This window comes from Galleria mellonella, unplaced genomic scaffold, assembly GCF_026898425.1.
Source record: "Galleria mellonella isolate WM207_F2 unplaced genomic scaffold, CSIRO_AGI_GalMel_v1 utg36, whole genome shotgun sequence".
NCBI classification, from domain to species: Eukaryota; Metazoa; Arthropoda; class Insecta; order Lepidoptera; family Pyralidae; genus Galleria; species Galleria mellonella.
Window position 1 is genome coordinate 6,922,295 of NW_026442086.1, and position 19,448 is coordinate 6,941,742.

Consider the following 19,448-nt stretch of genomic DNA (forward strand, 5'->3'; position numbering starts at 1 on the left):
AGACATGCCACTTGTTTCCGCTGCATTTTTTTATGGATCAGAAAGGAATGGTGGCCCACCATTCCTTCCATCCATATCCATAAAAAAATGCCTGCGCTAACGGTATACGCTGGCGGTGATGAGGGATGATTCTCCTCGCCTCTCAAGATGAGAATGAAAAGACAGGTCAGTTTTTTTTGACGGGTGAAAATGATATGGTAACCCCGCCTGCGCTAACGGGATACGCTGGCGGAGCACCAGTGAAGAGTGATAGATGAGAATGAAAACAGGCCAGTTAGCCCATCGTGATGAATTCATCAGGAATTAACCATGACAGTTTCCAGGGGGAACCGCGAGGAGGTCGACCTGGTTGGGTATATTGCTAGCAATGGGATTTTCAGTCTCCATTACTAACAATCCCTTTCCCTTCCCTCCAGACAGGTCAGTTAGTCCATCGTGATGAATACACCTGAAATTCGGCACGATGGTGTCCTGGGGGGACCACAAGGAGGTCGCCCTGATAGAGTATATTGCTAGCAATGGGACTGGTAGTCCGCATTACTAATTATCCCTTCCCTCCGGTCTCCATTGTATCATGCCATCAATCATTAGTCAAATATTATCCTGTTCTCTCCATTTGAACTTTGAATGGTATCTACCCATGGACATATGGAAATGACGATATCCAATTGGTTATTTTTTTATACAACTTAGAATGGCAAACAAGCTGACGGCCCACCTGATGGAAAGTGGTAACCGTCGCCCATAGACATGAGCAGTACCATGGACATAACAGAGTACCTATATTGTTTCGCCCATGACATCCCCCATGCGTTGCCATACCTGAGAACTCAGGTGTTATTTCTCTGTACCCTGTAAATTCACGCCATATCCCACCGTTCCAATCGAAACACAGCCATGCAAACACAACTGCTTCACGGTAGAAACACGAATGGGACAGAGGTACCCAAGCAATCGACTTTTGTACAGATCCAATATATAATATCGAATAAAGTACCCGCTCGTAATGAATAGGTATAGATATCATAGGTATCATCAATGTTCAGAATAACTCGATATATAGATATCGGATATTACTCATCTCTAATAAGGAGTTCCTTTAATGGGCGATAATGGAATGATAACCCCGCTATCAGTTTATGCTGGCGGGTTACCAGCGAGGAATGATAGGTGAGGATGAAAGTAGGTCAGTAACCTATCGTGAACAATTCCACTAGAATTTATTTATTTTATTTTATTTATTTATTTTCTCCACATATTTTACAGAAAAATACAGTGACATGAAAAAAAAAAATACAAATATTTATGTATAATTACAATGGTCTGTAAAACTTGTGGGAGACTGCACCCTAAACTAGATCAGAGATCTGTATCTCAGGAATCCAGGAATCCAATTAACCACAATGTTTTCCAGAGGGGACCACGTGGAGTTCGACCAAATAGTTCGACCAAATTGCTAGCAACAACAACTAGCAACTAAGACTGTTACATTCCCATTGCTAATAATCCTTTTACCCCTGGATAAGAAGTATCATTGGTGTCATAGTTCATTCTGTGATGCTCATAGTTCATGTCAACAGGCGATGGTTGATACTTTCCTCTTTCTCATGTAGTCCACCTGTCGGTTTGTTTTCTATTTGAAATTCAATAAAGAATAAATATTATAGAATCTTTAACTTAAATTAAGAATAAAATTAGTAATAGCGACATCTGTAGGAAATTATCTGTAACAATAATTTCTTTAATTTACTTTGTCTACATACTACAACACATAACACTAAGTTTTACAAATACCAGATAGATAGCGCTTTTCTCTGGTAACACAAAGACTATTTTGGCAGTGTTGTATATTAGGGGGTAAGTAATATATCTATAAATTTTAGTTGCTATATCTTTATACTGTATACCAATAACGAATGTATTAAAATTTTCCTGTCCAAAAAATAATATTGAGTATGTAAAATATTCAAAAATAGATATCCGACCGATATGGGCGATATCGAAAAGGGTGATGACCTTTCTCTGCCATCAATGTCCAGAGGAATCCAATATATAGGTATCGGGTTGGTATACCCATACCTACTATGTACTGGCATCCCAACTGATATTTAACATTCTTTAAAGGTTATTTATTACTTGCAAACTCTCCATGTTAGTTAACAAAAAAAAAAAGAAAAAATGGGAGTTCATGAGATGTAAATAGGGATCTACGCTAATGCATTAAGCATTGTGACCGTATTATTTTTATTTTTCACTAGCTTTTTGTCCGCTGCTTTGTATGCGTGGATTTTAGAAATATAAAAACTAATTAAATTGGCCACTTCTAGAAGACGTATCAAGCCAAAACATACGCCACTTTTTGAGTTAGATTTTTAGGAATACAATTGTGGAAACCGCATCTAATTTGGTGGTAGTTTCTCGTGATACCAGGACAAACATACTGACCGACCCCATATGATATAAATTTTTCTTAAGTATACAGAAAATATCTTTGTATATATATACTCGTATACGCATATATCTATTAACCTATATAAGTTTTTTCAATGTTCACTATTTAGTAATTATAATCGAGAAAATAAAAAAAAACTAATTAAGAAAATTCTCCTTTTTTGAAGCCGGTTATAATATTGGTACTAAATCATAAAACATATAAGCCTACCACCACCACCACCACGTTCGGTGAACAGCTTGGTATATCATTTTATTTTGAGACTTCTTATTAATAACCACACAATATAGATCATGATCTTCACCACATCATCATCAGCGTATCAACCGTCAACTGTCCACTGCAGAACATAGGTTTTACAAATAGTTGCCACGCTTGGCAAGCGGATTAGCAACTGAACTTTGGCATTTGGTGATGTTTTAAGCAGGACGCTGTTGCCCATCCCTCCCATCCTACATAATATCACTACATAGTCTAAAACAAAGTCGCTGTCTGTCCGTCCCTATGCATGCTCAAATCTTTAAAACTACGCAACGGATTTTGATGCAGTTTTTTTTTAATAGATAGATTGATTCAAGAGGAAGGTGTATATGTGTAACACATGCATAATATAGGACCGTGCTTTTCAGCGTGACAATTTTTTCGAAATTGATTGCTCGTATTTTATCGGTATTAGGGTTAATTTTTAACAGGCTGTGTAGTATATTTAGTATCCGAATTGCACCCGTGCGAAGCCGGGGCGGGCCGCTAGTGGTATAATAAAACAATATAACTTTTATTTTTATTTACTAAACATACATTACTCATTGAAATTATTTTGCAAATTAATAAAATACAAGATTACCTATGGCAATATTTGATTGATTTAAGACACAATAAATGGACGGATTCAGAATTTATACATTTGCATGTAACTTATATTAAACTTACATAACTACTTATTCTAATCTCATGAATCGTAATCATGTAATACTGAAAATAAACCTAGTTTACAGTTTAAAAAACTATTGGGTACAATATTTTTTATACCATTGAGGTGGCAATGTTTTATCGTAATAAATGATTTTACACTTTCGCGTTGTTTACTCATATTTTAAATACACTATCAGGATTTATAGGGATGGAATTTTTTTTGTATGTAGTACCTAAATACCTGCTTCTGGGGGGAAAGGGATTGTTAGTAATGGAGACTGAGAATCCCATTGCTAGCAATATACCCAACCAGGTCGACCTTCTCGCGGTTCTCCCTGAAAACTATCATGGTTAATTCCTGATGAATTCATCATGCTGGGCTAACTGGCCTGTTTTCATTCTCATCTATCACCCTTCACTGGCGCTCCGCCAGCGTATCCCGCTAGCGCAGGCGGGGTTACCATACCATTTTCACCCATAAAAAAAAATACCTACTTCTTTATTACTTCTGTCGTGACCACGACGTCATGCAAACCACGTCGAAACATCGGCATCGGCAAGAAGCAAGTATGTAGGAAATATTTACCCGCAAACAATTTTTGTATGGCATTAAGTCCCGATAGTGCAGCCTTTTCCAATGTGGGCGATAACGTCCCCTTAGGCGCTGCAGACCTAAAGAGGAGCGGTAAGAGACCCAGAAAAAAAATGGGGGCGTTGTGTAGAGGCTTGGGGGGTGATTTGTTAATCTTGAAGTAATAGTGGTTTTAAAGTAGGTGAAAAAATGGGGGCGCTAAAAAATTATTTATTCTCAAAGTATAAGTTTGGGAACCCCTGCGATAGTGTATTTAAAATTTGAGTTATAATATTAAAGTTTATTTTATTTATGGAAATGTAATACCTTAATTTGAGCTTAATTACGTTTAGATAGAGTTTATATAAAAAAGTACAATTTATATCAGTGGATTTACATTATTAACATAGCCCACATGCAGTGGCGTTACTACATCATCTGAGGCTCGTAGTACTTATTGGGTGGGGCCCTTCATTTATCTAAAAGGCTCGGCGTTGTAGTATAAATTTTATATAATATATCAATAAGTGGATATGCATATTTACCGACACTATTATAATTAATGTGTCGATTTTTAGTTCTACTTGAAAATTATACCATGTCGATAATTTATTTAAATAATTCGTGTATGTTCTTAATTTAATAATCCTTAAATTGATTAAAACTTTTTTTTTTACAAAATTATGCAATAAACGTTAGATTTTTCTTGTGCTCACGGCCTCTGGAACCAGGGACAGGGTGGGGGGGGGGGGTGCCATTATGTCCACTCTGCGCCATTATGATTACATATATTGTTACGCCACTGACCACATGCATGTAATATATAGAAATACCGATATATTATAGTTATTACTGGCAGCACTAAAAAAAGGTGCAATTTTTTTTTTATTAAAAAAAAAATTATCAGCCAAGCTCTTATATGCCTTGTTCACTTGACCAAGGCATACAGGAGTGTCAGTATAGCAGTGCTGGTAGTGCTCGCCGGTGTTTTGTCTGCTGACTTGGAGGTAATCCGTGCTGGCAGGATAGACGTAGAGCGTCAGTTCGTGCCATAACAGAAGTTCAGCAGACGTGAACGAGAAATTAGGAACGAGATCATTTTGGCGTGGCAAGAGCGCTGGACCTCATCCGCAGACGGGCGAGAGCTCCATCGATTCTTTTCGGACGTGGCTTTGGGGTCTTCCAGATTCTGACTGAACATGGCTGCTTTTGGAAGCGTTTATATGCCATAGCTTAACAAGACGAGTACCAGCGAATGAGGAGATCGATCGGAGATAGCGTTCGAGCTACGAGAGTTCGTTCATCAGTGGCACAGGAGTCGGAGCATGTCACAGAAGACTGGAAGAAAAGCTGCTGCAGCAATAAGCAAGCTGGAAGATGGTGTGCTGTCTGGCACCGAAGTTATCACTATGTCGTACGTTACCCCCGATGGGGGAGAAAGCGTCATTGAGGAACAGGAGTAGAGAAAATATTGTACTATAAATATAAATATAGTTGTCAGGAGAGCTTGGACGGTTGTGTTTATCCCCCGCGATTCGGCCAGTATAACTGCGAGGTATGGTTATGGATAGTGGACGGTTGTCTGCCTTAGCGTAAAATATTACGACTGTCCAGCCATGCTATAGACAGTCCATAGGCTACAGAATAAAAAATAAACTAAGATGGCGCCTTGGTAGTTTCGTCAGTTGATTTCGTAGTGACCCTTTCGTCTTCTCTTTGAAAGAGGTAGCTGGTGCTGGGTGTTGTACTACTGGTTTGCCCGTAACCAGTTGCTATATTACTAGATTGATATGTATTTTGTCCATAATTCGTTGGTTGTCTATTGTTACTCTGTCCATAGCCAGTGCTCTGGGTATCGCGAGATGGTTGATTGTAGGTGTTGCGGTCATCGAGATGCGCCACGCCACTGAAATCAATATTTTTTTTTTAATAAATTTTATTTGTGTGTTTTTATGTATTATAAGAAATACCAATCTAGCAAATGACCTAGATATAATGGAAAGTGATAACAGTCAATGAATTTAACTTCTTACTCTTCTCTTGTTCACAAATATAGAGCTAATTTAGTGTAATGAAGAAAAATACACTTTCTCTTTAAATATAAATGTGAAATACAGTTTTTAAGTGATGCTGTAAGCGCATTGTTTTTATACGAAGTGATCCATTTGGCAATTTATTTTTAATGCTTATAATTAACAGATTAATAAGGTCTGATTTAGCAAAAGAAAAAGTAGATTTTAAAGAGTATATTTAATTAGGAAATGGAGAATCTAAAAAACAAATAAACATCTAAGCGATAATCATGGGTAATTTGAAGAGGGGCCCGGTGGGCTATGTCCATCCCAGATTTGTTTGGTACCCATCCCAGAATCCGAGCAAAGCTTTTAGCTACGCACGAAGACATGTTTGAAGCTCACCTTTGATCTCTATAAGGTCTCCTCTCGCCGACATTCTGCCAGCCACTGGCCTGTCCGTAGCCCGTGTTGAAGTCCTGCCGGTAACCGCCGTCCTGTCCGTAACCAATCGACCCGCGGTACTCTAACGGATCGCGGTATCCGCCACCGCCGTAACCCACATTCTGCCAACCGCTTTCTTGTGGTCTAGAAATAGATTGCAGTAAATAATTAAATACACCTGCAATCATAGCCAGGTAGTGAGGAAAATTGTTAGTAATAGGATCTAACGCGGTCTTAACACCCACGCGGTTTCCACTGGAAACTATCGTGATTAATTTTTTTGGAACATCATGATGTATTAAACTGAACTGCTTTCATTCTTATCTATAATACCATCCACTCATTCATCGTTGACTCATCAGTGTAGTATATAGAGCATGTAAAGTCACCATTTTATTTCCAACCATAAAAAAAAAACTTTTAAGTCTATACTCAAATATAAATCAAATCCCCATAAGCTACGTTTTAGAAGCGTTCATGCCGAACCTAACTATTAATTCCTACAATGCCACTCTTTGCTAAGCATTGGTGAAGTATGAACGAGCTTCGGAGTGAACGCTCTTAATATACCTAAATCAATCCACAACTTTACCTAGTATATCCTGGTCGGTCCCAGGCCGGCGCGGGGGCGGCGTCAGGGCGGCCTGACGCGAAATAGTAACCCCTGCCGCCGGCGTCCCATCCTGCCTGTCCACGATACGTCTCGTCCCAAGGCCTGAAACTGACAGTTCCCATTCGTTCATTGGCATTTACAGATCTTATCTTAGTAGTCGTGTAGTCCCGGCATAAATTGAAGGAGTACTTCCTTTCCCATGAGTGTCGTAAGAGGCGATCGAGGCAACTAAATGGTAGAAGGATGGGCAGCAGCGTCCCTGTTAAAACATCACCAAAGCCTAACTGCGGTTGACAATTCGCCTGCCATGCATGCCCCCGAAGTTTCATAACCCCTCTTATAGGAGAGACTTATTGTCTATAGTCCTCATGAAAATACATGAGGGATCATAGTTATCATAATATATTCTGTAATGCCCATGATGCGAGGAATTTAACGTACGACTATTTAACATCATGATACGACTTCGGGTGAAACTACATCTTACAGTTAAAAGCGACGAAGGTTATAACATTTTATTAGATGAGCCATTATCTTCGTTTGCCATTTCAAATTAAGCTATAAAACTAGATATCGTACCTATTATCCTTAATCTATGGTACTTGCATATTGTAGAATTAAGTTCCTAAAAATTAAAAAAAAAGTTTAATCGTAATTTTAATTTTTATTAATGTCGTCAATCGAAATTAGAACAACTAAAAACGTTATCTTCGGTTCTATGACCTTTATTTGAATTTCGAACACCCAGGAAGCAAGGTCAGTGCCCGCATTTTGCCTAGGGGTACTCAACCGGTGGTCAGCCAACGGGAAAACAAGATGGCGGAAAAAATAAATACCGGTTCGCGAATTAATCTAAACAATTCCAAAGGTGTTTTAAGTAGCGGTATCTTTGTACTCATAATGTGTCTAAACGTGTCAAGATTGCATTGCAAATTGGATAATTGTATAGAATTATTGTTAGTATTTTGTTGGATAATCATCTAAGTATGTACCTATATTGTTCAATGCCGATTGTTACGTTGATGTTTATTGTATTTAATGTGATATGTTTATTTTATAGGAACATTTTAACAAGAAGTTATTGAATATAGACCCCAATCATTTATTCCATTTTACGTAGAAATATCTAATTTTAGTATCGACATAAATAATTTAACAGTTTTCGATGTTTCCGGCGTAAATCAAAATACTTCAAAGTACTTATATGTACTAATAATATTAAAGCTGTATCAATGACGTTAAAACTATTTTAAAAGGTTTTAGTTAAAATATTAATGAGAAGTTAATTTTAAACGGATGTCATGAATATTTTATATTAAATTACTAGTAGAAAACGAGATCGATTGTTTCATATGCTGTTAATAATTTTAGCTTAATATTTAATTATTATACATATTAATAATACACTACTGTATGTACAATTAAAACGTTGAGTGCCAAAAATATCACAGAAAATGCGTAATATTTTTAATAAAAAAAAATTGGCGCACTTTTTAGTGTTATAGACACCAAGCCTTTGTGTAATCTAAGATATGAATTCACTCACACATAAATTAAGGATAATACCTGCGCGCTTATATAAGAATAAAAAAGTTATCTAAGGATCATAGACACTATTTTTAATCTATGCTACGGCGGGAAACGTAAAATTTGGCGGTCGAGTTTTTCTGCTTTAATATTATTTTTTTATTACAATATCGATCAGTTTGTTTTTGGCGGATGCACTTTGTACCATGCCATAAGAAAGAAAAAAAAATCTATGCTACTCAAAAAGAAAGCTTTTTTATATTCTTACTTTAGACAAACCCTAGTGATTACTTGCTCTGTGTACTTATTTTTATATGTATTTATTTCTAATAGTTTAACAACGTGTCAACTTAGTTTCAAATACAAAAAAAATATGTAAAAAAATGATAAATCTTTACAAGTGTTACCTTTTATTATTTTAACAATGGCGTCGAGGTGCGATGCAATAATGGCGCGAAAATAATTGACCATCTCCGATGACCGTTACGTTGATCTAATTTACAATAGTTATACCATTATCTGAGTATTGAGCACGTGTGATACACAATTTTAGGTGAAAGCGTATGTTCATTGATGTTCGACACTATGTATATAATTGTAACGGTAGGTATTGTCAATTTTACGGGCATTGAACTTTGCAAATTACCAGTGTTAGGTATAGAAACGTGCAAACAAAGTCAAAATAATAGGTACGCTTTCATTTAATAGTATATTTAAACGAACTTGAGGAGTTTGTGGTAAAAAAAAAAACAGCAAAAGAAATGGAGAGAATTTAATGGTCTCAAACATCCTAAAAAAATCTTTAATAACAAAGATAGGATAAACTCATCTACAGTAGAGACAGACAACAGGCAAGACGCCTAATGGGTGTCTTAACTGAACACATGCCAGTAAGGTATACATTATACAAGATGGGCAGATTGTACTGTTAAGAATCGGAATCTATGAAACACCTGATGTTCAACTGTTATTTGTTGGCAAGTATACGTAGGTATTAGTCTATTGGGATCAACTTATCCGGAACAAGAAGTCTATAGATATCTTAAACCACGAAATATCGTAAAAGTAATGCTTAGGACCTATAAAATGATAGTATAAGGCTGGGAAAAGTACAAAAATTCGATGGGTTAACATGCAACACTTCTGCTGACCCTAAAAGCAAATATATAAGATATATCCAACACTATAATACCTTACTTCATTAAATTTCAATGACGTCATTTGCCTACTATAAGTCCAGCCTTGGACCACTTGATAAGTCGCCTATGTATAGAACCATAGAAGTCACAGAATATACCTGCGGCGCGTGGTGCCATTAAACTATACTTACCTACGTGCCTTTTACTAATACTTTATCTATAAGTACAATTTCATTATTAATTGACGCGAAATTAAAAGATAAAGAAATTTCACTCACCTATCGTGAGGTCCTCGACCAACGCCTGGGCCGTACCCTCCGTAACCATCATCGTATGCTCTATCGTACCCTTCGTAAACTGGCCTTCTATAACTAGGGTAAGCGATTCCATCGTATCTGTTTGCATACCCATCATATCTACCGAGATAACCGTCATAATCTCTGTCGTAAATTGGTCTTCTTTCCCTGTATGGATCGTCATAGTATGGTCTCTCTCTTGAAGGATCCCTCAAAAACCTATCGTAGTAATCAGGCCTGTATCTATCCCTGTCGTCATATCTATTTCTATCTCTGTGTCTATCGCCTCTCTTGCTCCCACTCGGTCTGCTGTCTTTATCATCGTAAGGCCTCTTCTTGTCCGAGTCGTTGTCATCATCAGTTCCGTTTTTATTTCCGTTGTTCCTATCGGAGTTGTATCTTCTGTCGTCATCATCATTCTTATTCCTGTCGTCATATCGGTTACCGTACGTCGGTCTGTGGTTGACGCGACGATCGTCGTCGTACCTGTCTCGTCGTCGGTCGTTGTCGTCATCTCTGTCGTCGTATCTATCGTCACAACGACCGCAGCGCGGTCTGTCGTATTCTAATCTACCATATTCGTAATATCTGTCGTAAGGTCGCGGATCATAAAGACGACCGAGATCGTACGGTCGGCCTACGCCATATCGGGGGTCGTAGTAGCTGCGGCTTTGACGGCTCAGAAGCTTCTCATCGGGTGTTAGGACAGCTGAGAGTACAGTATCTGCAGCATTAATCGATGATTGAAAGTTCAGAAACGCCAGAAGGACCTGAAACAAGAGAAGCTTATTGAGTAAAGTCGATTAAGGCCACTCGTACTATTATAGGGTCTAGTCGACTCTTAACTTAGCTACGATTGTCCATTTTCATTGAAAATATGGTATCACCATATTATTATAATATCAGCGGTAAACTATCTATTTACTAGAGGAAGACTTTGTACAGAAGTCGTTTGCTTGGGTACCTCTGTCCTATTCGTGTTTCAACCGTGAAGTAGTTGTGTCTGCATGGCTGTGTTTCGGTTTGAAGGGTGGGCGTGGATATGGCGTGAATTTACAGGGTACAGAGAAATATCACCTGAGTCCTCAGGAATGGCAACGCATGGGGGGTACTATGGGCGAAACAGTATATTCTGTTATGTCCATAGTACTGCTCATGTCTATAGGCGACGGTTACCACTTTCTATAAGGAGGGCCGTACGCTTGTTTGCCATTCTAAGTCGCATAAAAACAAAATCTACATTACATCAAAACATTGTTAGATTGACTTAAATATAAAATCCAAGGTATTAATAATACAATAAATACTACTACATATCATATACGCAAAAATTTAAGCCATGTCACTAACAGTAATAAGTGCGATGAGTAATTTTAAAAGACTTAAAAAATTTGCTCCATCTATAGATTCAATGCCTACGTTGAGGTTGCATGTTTCTCTCAGTCCTTCTGAAATTATTGTTCGTTAATATTTTTTAATTGTGCTTATATGTGCATTTTTCTCACATAAATGTCACCGTTACTTAATGTGTGAATTCCTCACTATTATATATTCAAAGTAATATTTTGGCACGCTCACTATTGACGTGAAATATTATAGACTGTATCAGGCAGCATGGTCTCCGACCTTAGCCTGTTCCACAACGGAACAAACGTACTAAAAAAAAAAAATTATATACTGTATCGTGTGAATTTTTTTTATTTTTATTTTTTCTCATATACTGATTCTGTACGCAAAAGACGAAATATTTATCGTTGGTGGTTTGTAGCAGTTTTAAAAATCCTAATTAATTTGACACAATTTCTTATGAAAATAAACATTGATTTTTTTATATTTCTTAATTATTTCTCATGATGCATCAACAGTAAAATTCGAAAATGAAGTCTTGCATATTAGAAATTAAAATACACTGTAAGAACAGTTGTAAGACCTACGCAAGGCGCACAAAATATTCAACAGCTTAGTTCATTCTTTTTTTTTTCATACCACTGAGGTGACAAATAAGCATACGGCCCACCTGATGGTAAGTGGTTACCGTAGCCTATGAACACCTGCAATACCAGAGGTATAACGCGTGCGTTGCCGACCCTGAAGAAACCTCTTTACCCCCCTTTTGAAGATTGATTCATTGATATTCATATTATTACAATATGAAAATTAATGAAATATATATTAAACACACTTGTAAATTTTTTGTATTGCCTTTACATTACCGGTTGTTATCGCTTGAGGAATTTACATTTGTTGTCCAATTAATACAAATGTACTTAATTCACTACGTAACATTTATAAAAAGATATGAACAGATTAAGTAATTAACAATGTAAACGAGTTTTACGCGCGTTTAATTACATTTTTTGCATATTAAAATTAATAACTTTATGTTTAGAATGCTGCAGTTTCCGTGATCGTGGACTTACTAATATTTATGTTGGAATATTGAATGTTGTCTTACAATCTATGTCTATAATACACTACTGTGTTAAAAGTAAATAGACAGGTTAGTTTAAAAAAAAAATTATTACAAAGAATCTAATTACATAATTAAAAAACTAATACATGAAAATTAATAGTGTGTTGAACCTCCTTTTTTTTTCAAATAGAGTTTTTATTCTAACCGGCATGTATCAATCAAATGATCGATCTGATCTTGTCTTAAATTACTCCATTCCTCAATTGATAATGTGATAATTTGAACAAGACTCGGCACTTAATGAAAAGTCTTTCCATTAAAAAATAACATATCTCAATTAATTTATTTTATATATATACTAGCTAACCCCGTAAACGTTGTTTTACCACTTATTGCGAAATATAAAAATCGCGATTAAAAAATACAGGGGTTGATCGTAAAACGATGAAAATTTAAAGTTGTATGTATTATAATAAAATAATAATAAAAAAAATTGTCAAAAAAATAAAAGAATATATTTTGGGGTGGGTCACCCTTATCATTGACGGGTATGAAAAATAGATGTTGGCCGATTCTCAGACCTACCCAACATGCACACAAAATTTCATGAAAATCGGTAAAGCCGTTTCGGAGGAGTTTGGTAATAAACACCGTGACACGAGAATTTTATATAGTATAAGATTTTAACTTTAATGCATAATTATATAAGTAAGTGTACATATGGCGGACCTAACACCTAATGGCGTTCTCTATCATTCAACCATGACTCAAGCAGAAAATTAAGTAGGCGGTGCCTTCATGTAAGTCTTAAATGACCGTTGTTGACTTGTTGTTAAATTGACTTAAGACATAAGACGTGAACAGAACCATAGACATTACAGAATATATTTTGACACCGTTGGTACACCATAGTGCAATGTCTCCGTACCCAGTAATTTCACTGCCTTATCCCACCTGAAGTGCAGGGTAAGACCACACCTGATTTATCATGGTTTTCTATTGTTCCACTTACATGAATGAACCGAGGTGCTGATGGTAATTTATGGGGCATTGTGAAGTTCACAATCACAACATCAGCAGTGGGTAAGCAGGTCAAGGACATCTTCGATGGTAGTATATTGAACAACTTTTAGCATTATATGGTTCATTTTTTTTATTTTTTTTTATAGAGGTTAGTCAAAGAGATCACACCCCACTTGATGAGGGGGGAAAGGGATTGTTAGTAATGGAGACTGAGAATCTCATTACTAGCAATATACCCAATCAGGTCGACCTTCTCGCGGTTCCCCCTGAAAACTATCATGGTTAATTCCTGATGAATCCATCATGATGGGCTAACTGGTCTGTTTTCATTCTCATCTATCACCCTTCACTGGTGCTCCGCCAGTGTATCCCGTTAGCGCAGGCGGGGCTACCATACCATTTTCACCCATCAAAAAAAACCCCACTTGATGATAAGCAGGTAATGTGGTCTAAACTTGAGGGTTACTATCATAGCAATTTACACGTATATTTTGTTGGCTATCGTCATTTTAATGGCCTACAAATGCATCTTTTCACACTGCTTAAATGCATTAATTATTTTTTTTAATGGGTGAAAATGAAATGTAAACCCTCCCTGTACTATCGGTATATATTGGCTGGGCACCAGTAATGTAAAAAGACATATATCAAAAAGAATATGAAAAAAAAAATAGAAAAATACAAACATATAAAATTAAGATATAAGTTCATAATTATTTAAAAGTAAAAAGTATAAAGCTGTATGTACAAGAGCGCAGACAGGCAGACAAATTGCAAAGCAGTTTCGCGGCACTAAGATATTGCCCACTATATATTGTCTATGTAACTGTTTACTTGAAATAAGTAAAGAAAAAAAATATGTATAAAAAAAATATAAAAAGGTCGGTTGGCCAAGCTGCTAGCAAAACTAATAATTTCAATTTATACACAAAAGTCGTTTGTATGGATATCTCTGTTCCAGTCATGTTTCAGCCCATAACAAACAGGTAGGTAAATAGTTCGACGTTTGTGCTTGTATTTGCATGGCTGTTTCCATTGGAAAGTATGGAAAAACAACACTTTAATATTATGTAAAGACAATGCGATAAAGTTTAGTGTAAGATGTCGTTCAACTGTCACGTGACCGCTGACTGACTGGTTTGTAGCGTTCATAATATGAATTAGCAAGGCAGTTCAATTTACGCTGTAATCTGCCTGGAAATAAGAGTTCATAATACGGCCCCTGTTCTATCTATGATTGTTTATTAAGTACTGTAGACGTAAGGTGAATCGTCAATTTATTTGGCAATCCAAGGTGCAAACCTTGAAATGTAAACAAAATTTAATGTGTATAATTTAATAAAATATACTCTTCCTCTAATACAATTTATGTCTTATAAATAACGCTATAATTTATGCCGCAATTATTACATACTTGTTCTTTTATATACTTGTAAACAAAAACAATAGTGACATACTGATCTTGGCGGTACTTACAAGATCAAGTACACATAATTGGGGTGCCCCATAAAATAGTTACCTTCCTGCAGTAATACCATAATACAGCAGCAATTAGACCGCTGTAGCCTTCGCATCAGTCGAAATTTGCTCTTCGTTCTATTCTAGTGGCTGTGACATCACGCTATTGTTTTCGGAGGTCGTGATAGCATTAGTTTTTGGACTCGTATGCATATGTGATATGTTAATTCAATGGCGATTTCATTGTTCATATTCTCATTAACGTACGACATGGAAAAAATCAGGAAATGTATATGCTTATAGGATTTTTCATACGCTTCCGTCCTGCGACCTTACGTTTGTTTCAGTTGGCCGTATCTTGATGTGTATAGTTCATGAAGAGTATGCCAAATTAAATTGTATAGGTTATATGTATCCAAATCTGTCAAGTTGTGTTCCTATTTCTTACTAAGACTACAGCATGGAATTCTTAAAAAAAAGAGTGAAAAGTTTTTTACAAAAGTTGACTACGCGTGTAATGATCCTGGCATTGCAGGCGTTTATAAGCTACGGTAACCACTTATCATTAGGTGGGCCGTATTCTTGTTTGCAGCTTCAATGGTATAAAAAATGCTTACTAGCATAAATTTCTCCCCATGAGACCAGAATATATCGTTTTCTTCTTCTATTCGCTACTCAGAATGCACAAACAAGTTAACGGCCCACCTGACGGGCAGTGTTTACCGGCACCTATGAGGAGGGAAGGGATTGTCAGTAATGGGGATTAGTAGCCCCACTGGTAGCAATATACCCTAGCAGGTTGATCTCCTTGCGGTCCTGGAAACCATCGTGTTTAATTCCTAGTGAAATCATCACGATGGACTACTTTATGATGGATTACTGATCTGCCATTTAATTCCTACTTATCATCCTTTACTAGAGCCTCGTCAGTGTATTCCGATAGCGCAGGTAACCCCCCCGGGGTTACCGTCCTATTTCAATTCATTAAAAAAATATCATGGTGACCACAGAATATTATGAGATGCCTCTTATCTCTAAAAAAAAAAGTTGGTAGGGACAAATAGGACTGGCCTATGTTGCTATTTTTGTGGTTTAAGATTTCATACCTACATATTATCGATATCAAGAATACCATATATCATTACATTCTATTCTTTTTCCGTCACTAAACAGAAAATGAATCATACTACGAATATATTATTAATTTAATTAAACTATTATGAGCATTCTCAACTTTAGCTTACCGAAGTGTGGCGACAACGTAGTTATCTGTCAATATTCAGAAATAATTGAAACTTTTGTCAATGTTTATGACTGACTTATTAAAAAAAAAAAAGCTTTAGGTACAAGCGAACTAACAGTAATTAAAGAATATATTGCATTTAAATCTACCATTAAAACTTTTCACCTACTTCATATTTTGCTTCGGAATTATTCAAATACATTTTTTCCATCAAAATTAAAATTTTCAGTAACAACTTAATAAAAATATCATTGCGTGATTAACATTCTAGTTCGCGAACAACTTTTTAAATTATCAATCATAAACATTTTTTTTTAGTACGTTTGTTCCGTGTTGGAACAGGCTAAGGTCGGAGACCATGCTGCCTAGTCTTCAATCATAAACATTGAATAAGTTCAATTGTTTTTTAAAAATTGACAGATAAATGCAACGTTGCCACACTTCGGTAATCTAAAGGTAAGAAACTCTTAATTTTTTTTATTATTCTTTATAATGATCGGTAGGTGATAGTAATAATAATATTTCTACTATGTCTATATATTGTTACCCTATATTGCGCGATATTATAAATACTCTGTATATTAGAGTAAAAAAATATTAATGAGACTTATCAGTTTCAAATAAATTTTGATTCGAAGGTAAAAAAAAGCTCAGAGAACAATATTACAGATGGTATAGGTTTTATACGGGAACGGTATGCTGTCGAATAGTATTATATTATCTGTGCTTTCCATATATAACATCATGGCATATACACTAGAGAAAAAAATTAAGGGATCAAAAAAATGCCAAATTTCTTGAGGTTTTTCAAGTAGCTGCATTAAAAAGTAGCTGCTACTAAATTTTTGGAGCCTTTAAAAAAATACAAAATTTTCATCATCAAAAAATTTTTTTTTTAAAAAACCATAGCTTATTTTTGTCGGAAATTTATTCAAGGTTTCGACCCTCCTTAATTTCCTTGTGTGATCAGCGGTTGCTGAGATATTGACGAGTAAAGACAAAAAGATCCTTTTCCATTCAAAGTTCGATATCTTAGCAAGAAGTGGTCGTAACGAACTATGCAAAAAAGCAAATTAAAGCCGAATGAACAAGGTATCCGATCCATATATTTTAAGTTGGAAATTTTTTTGATATTCATCAGAACACGTTGCTTAAAAAATTTTTTCATCGAAGATTTAAATTCCGGTACGACCATTTTTAAGGGAAATACAGCAACTTGAAAAACCTCAAAAAATTTGGCATTTTTTTTTTTGATCCCTTAATATTTTCCTCTAGGGTAGTTGTTTTTTTTTTTTGTCATTTCCTTATAATGGAGGTACTCGTCTGTATCTATGTAATATCCTAAAGAGGTCTACGACGTTGTAAATATTCTATCAAAAGATTTTTTGGGCGTTATCATCCATATTTTTTAGTGAATTAAAATTATTATTCTAATAACGAATGAATAGTACGTCCAGGTGAAATCGCATGCAAGCGTTAGTCTATTAATAGTTTACGTAGTTTAGCTACGAATGTAAATCCACATTACATGTTTATATTTGTATTGTCTATGTTAACTAATATGTATACATCCGTTACTCATAATCGTTTTATAATTGCGCAGCCATAGACAATACACGAAAGATTATAGGAATACTGTTACTTATATATTTTATTAATCTATTACAGTTATATATAGTTTAACTTACTATAGTTTAACGTATTATTTTATATTTAGTATAACAAAAAAAAAAAAAAAAAACAGATCACAATCTTTACAAAATTGGCATGGGATGAATTTTTCCTATAATATTCACGTATGCATTTATAACCTATAATTATTTCAGATTATTCATTCTACAAACTTCAGAGATAAAAAGAAAAGGGGATATCTTTTTTCTCACATTTTCGATTATGAGTCAAAAAGTATACAGCATAAAAGTAAATTAAAATTAACCATCGCTATGTCATATGGCATTCATATAATACATATACAGCGAACGACATAAAAGGAACGTCCTTCCCTGCGTTTTAGTTTAACCCATTAATTTGATACGTACGTTCGGTTCATAAATATTAAAATTGCCAAAACATTACCCAAATTTCTCCAACCCCATTCAAAGAATTTTGTTTCTCCAAAGTTTCGCGAACAGAATTTATTTTTCTCATAATTACGAAAAATATGCCCAATCTGGCAACACTGGTGCCATAAGTACAAGTTTCATTTACCCATTAGTTTTCATTATTTTTCGTAATTAAATTTGAGTTAGCATTTAAATGAGAAAGAACAAAACTTATGACTTTACTATCTTCTTTCATCTAATGCATGCGGTAGCGATAATGAACCTATCGATAGATTCTTTGTCGCTTGTTTTGAACACGTCTCTTTTAGAGAAGAAAAAGAGACTCAACTACTAAAAATCACTATTTTTACTTGATTCATACACACATTAGCTTTTTTAACATTGATAACTCGTCTCGTGCTTACACGCCGGTTCCGGAGAGTCATGATACCTCTTTCAAATAATATAATATGTACTATCAGATTATATAGGATCTAAATGCTAACCTACATTCTTACAATTTCCATCATGTTACTTTATTACGTGACTGTTGAAAAAAAAATGTGACTGAAAACACTCACCAAAATATATTGTCGCTCCATATCGATTTAACTTTATTGAAACAATACTATAAATTAATAAAGTTCATCCTTTGATATAAATTAACTAAATAACTCACTAAAAAGTAAATCTTTTTATTAGAAACAACTGGCTATCGAAATAGTCCTGTGTATGCAAACGACGTTACATTCTATATTGTCTATGATTTTAATCAAACAAAAAAAAAAATATTAGAAATGTCTAGTGACGTTTCAAAATTTAAATATAGAACTTAACAAAATATAAATAGGCGCAGGTTGCGCGGTGCACGAATGCCTATGGTGGACTGACCAGTTGCGCATGCGCCCTCCGCTTATAATAATTACCGTAATTGTTTGTTTTTTGTTTGTCCATCCGTCTATCTGCCTAAGGCTACAAAGTTGAACATTTTGAAGGCTGCCTTTACATGTGATAATATGTACTTTTGCTCTATTTTTTGTCTGGACGAACGGTAAAACGTAAAGTGTGTTGAACTTACTTGTTATTACTGAAGATTATTCACGTTCACAATGTGAATGGGTTAACACAACTGTGATCAAAGCTCCATGCCCGATCTATAATAACGACCTGACCTGGCTTCTGCCTTTACTGATTCGTATTTTACAATTTAAGGAGGAAGTAAAACACCGATTCTGAAGAAGAGTTATGAGAATATTGCAAGAGATATGTAACGATAGAGAAATTTGGTATTAAGTTCTCTCTT

The 19,448-nt window shown here is 35.5% G+C and overlaps 1 protein-coding gene across 2 annotated transcripts; it reads right to left on the bottom strand.

Moving 5' to 3' along the window:
• Positions 1 to 3,221: 3,221 nt before the first annotated feature.
• LOC113520848 (uncharacterized) lies at positions 3,222 to 19,026 on the bottom strand. Of its 2 annotated transcripts, none has more exons than XM_031910398.2 (5): positions 18,727 to 19,026; positions 9,949 to 10,736; positions 6,984 to 7,106; positions 6,353 to 6,535; positions 3,222 to 5,841 (listed from the first exon to the last, which is right to left on the bottom strand). In XM_031910398.2, the coding sequence occupies exons 1-5, from the start codon at positions 18,745 to 18,747 to the stop codon at positions 5,592 to 5,594; spliced, it is 1,365 nt and encodes a 454-aa protein (XP_031766258.1). In that variant the 5' UTR covers positions 18,748 to 19,026; the 3' UTR covers positions 3,222 to 5,591. The 2 variants fall into 2 exon arrangements, with proteins under 2 accessions (XP_031766258.1, XP_031766257.1); XM_031910397.2 differs by having other exon boundaries at positions 6,984 to 7,112.
• Between the last annotated feature and the right edge of the window lie 422 nt (positions 19,027 to 19,448).

What these genes read in the sequence shown, in the direction of transcription:
- LOC113520848 (XM_031910397.2), bottom strand. Translation starts at nt 18,747, where the DNA reads ATGGAGCGACAATATATTTTG. An exon ending in GGTCGAGGACCTCACGATAG is followed by an intron (nt 7,113 to 9,948) that starts GTGAGTGAAATT and finishes GGGAACTGTCAG; the next exon opens with TTTCAGGCCTTGGGACGAGA. An exon ending in GACCGACCAGGATATACTAG is followed by an intron (nt 6,536 to 6,983) that starts GTAAAGTTGTGG and finishes ATCTATTTCTAG; the next exon opens with ACCACAAGAAAGCGGTTGGC.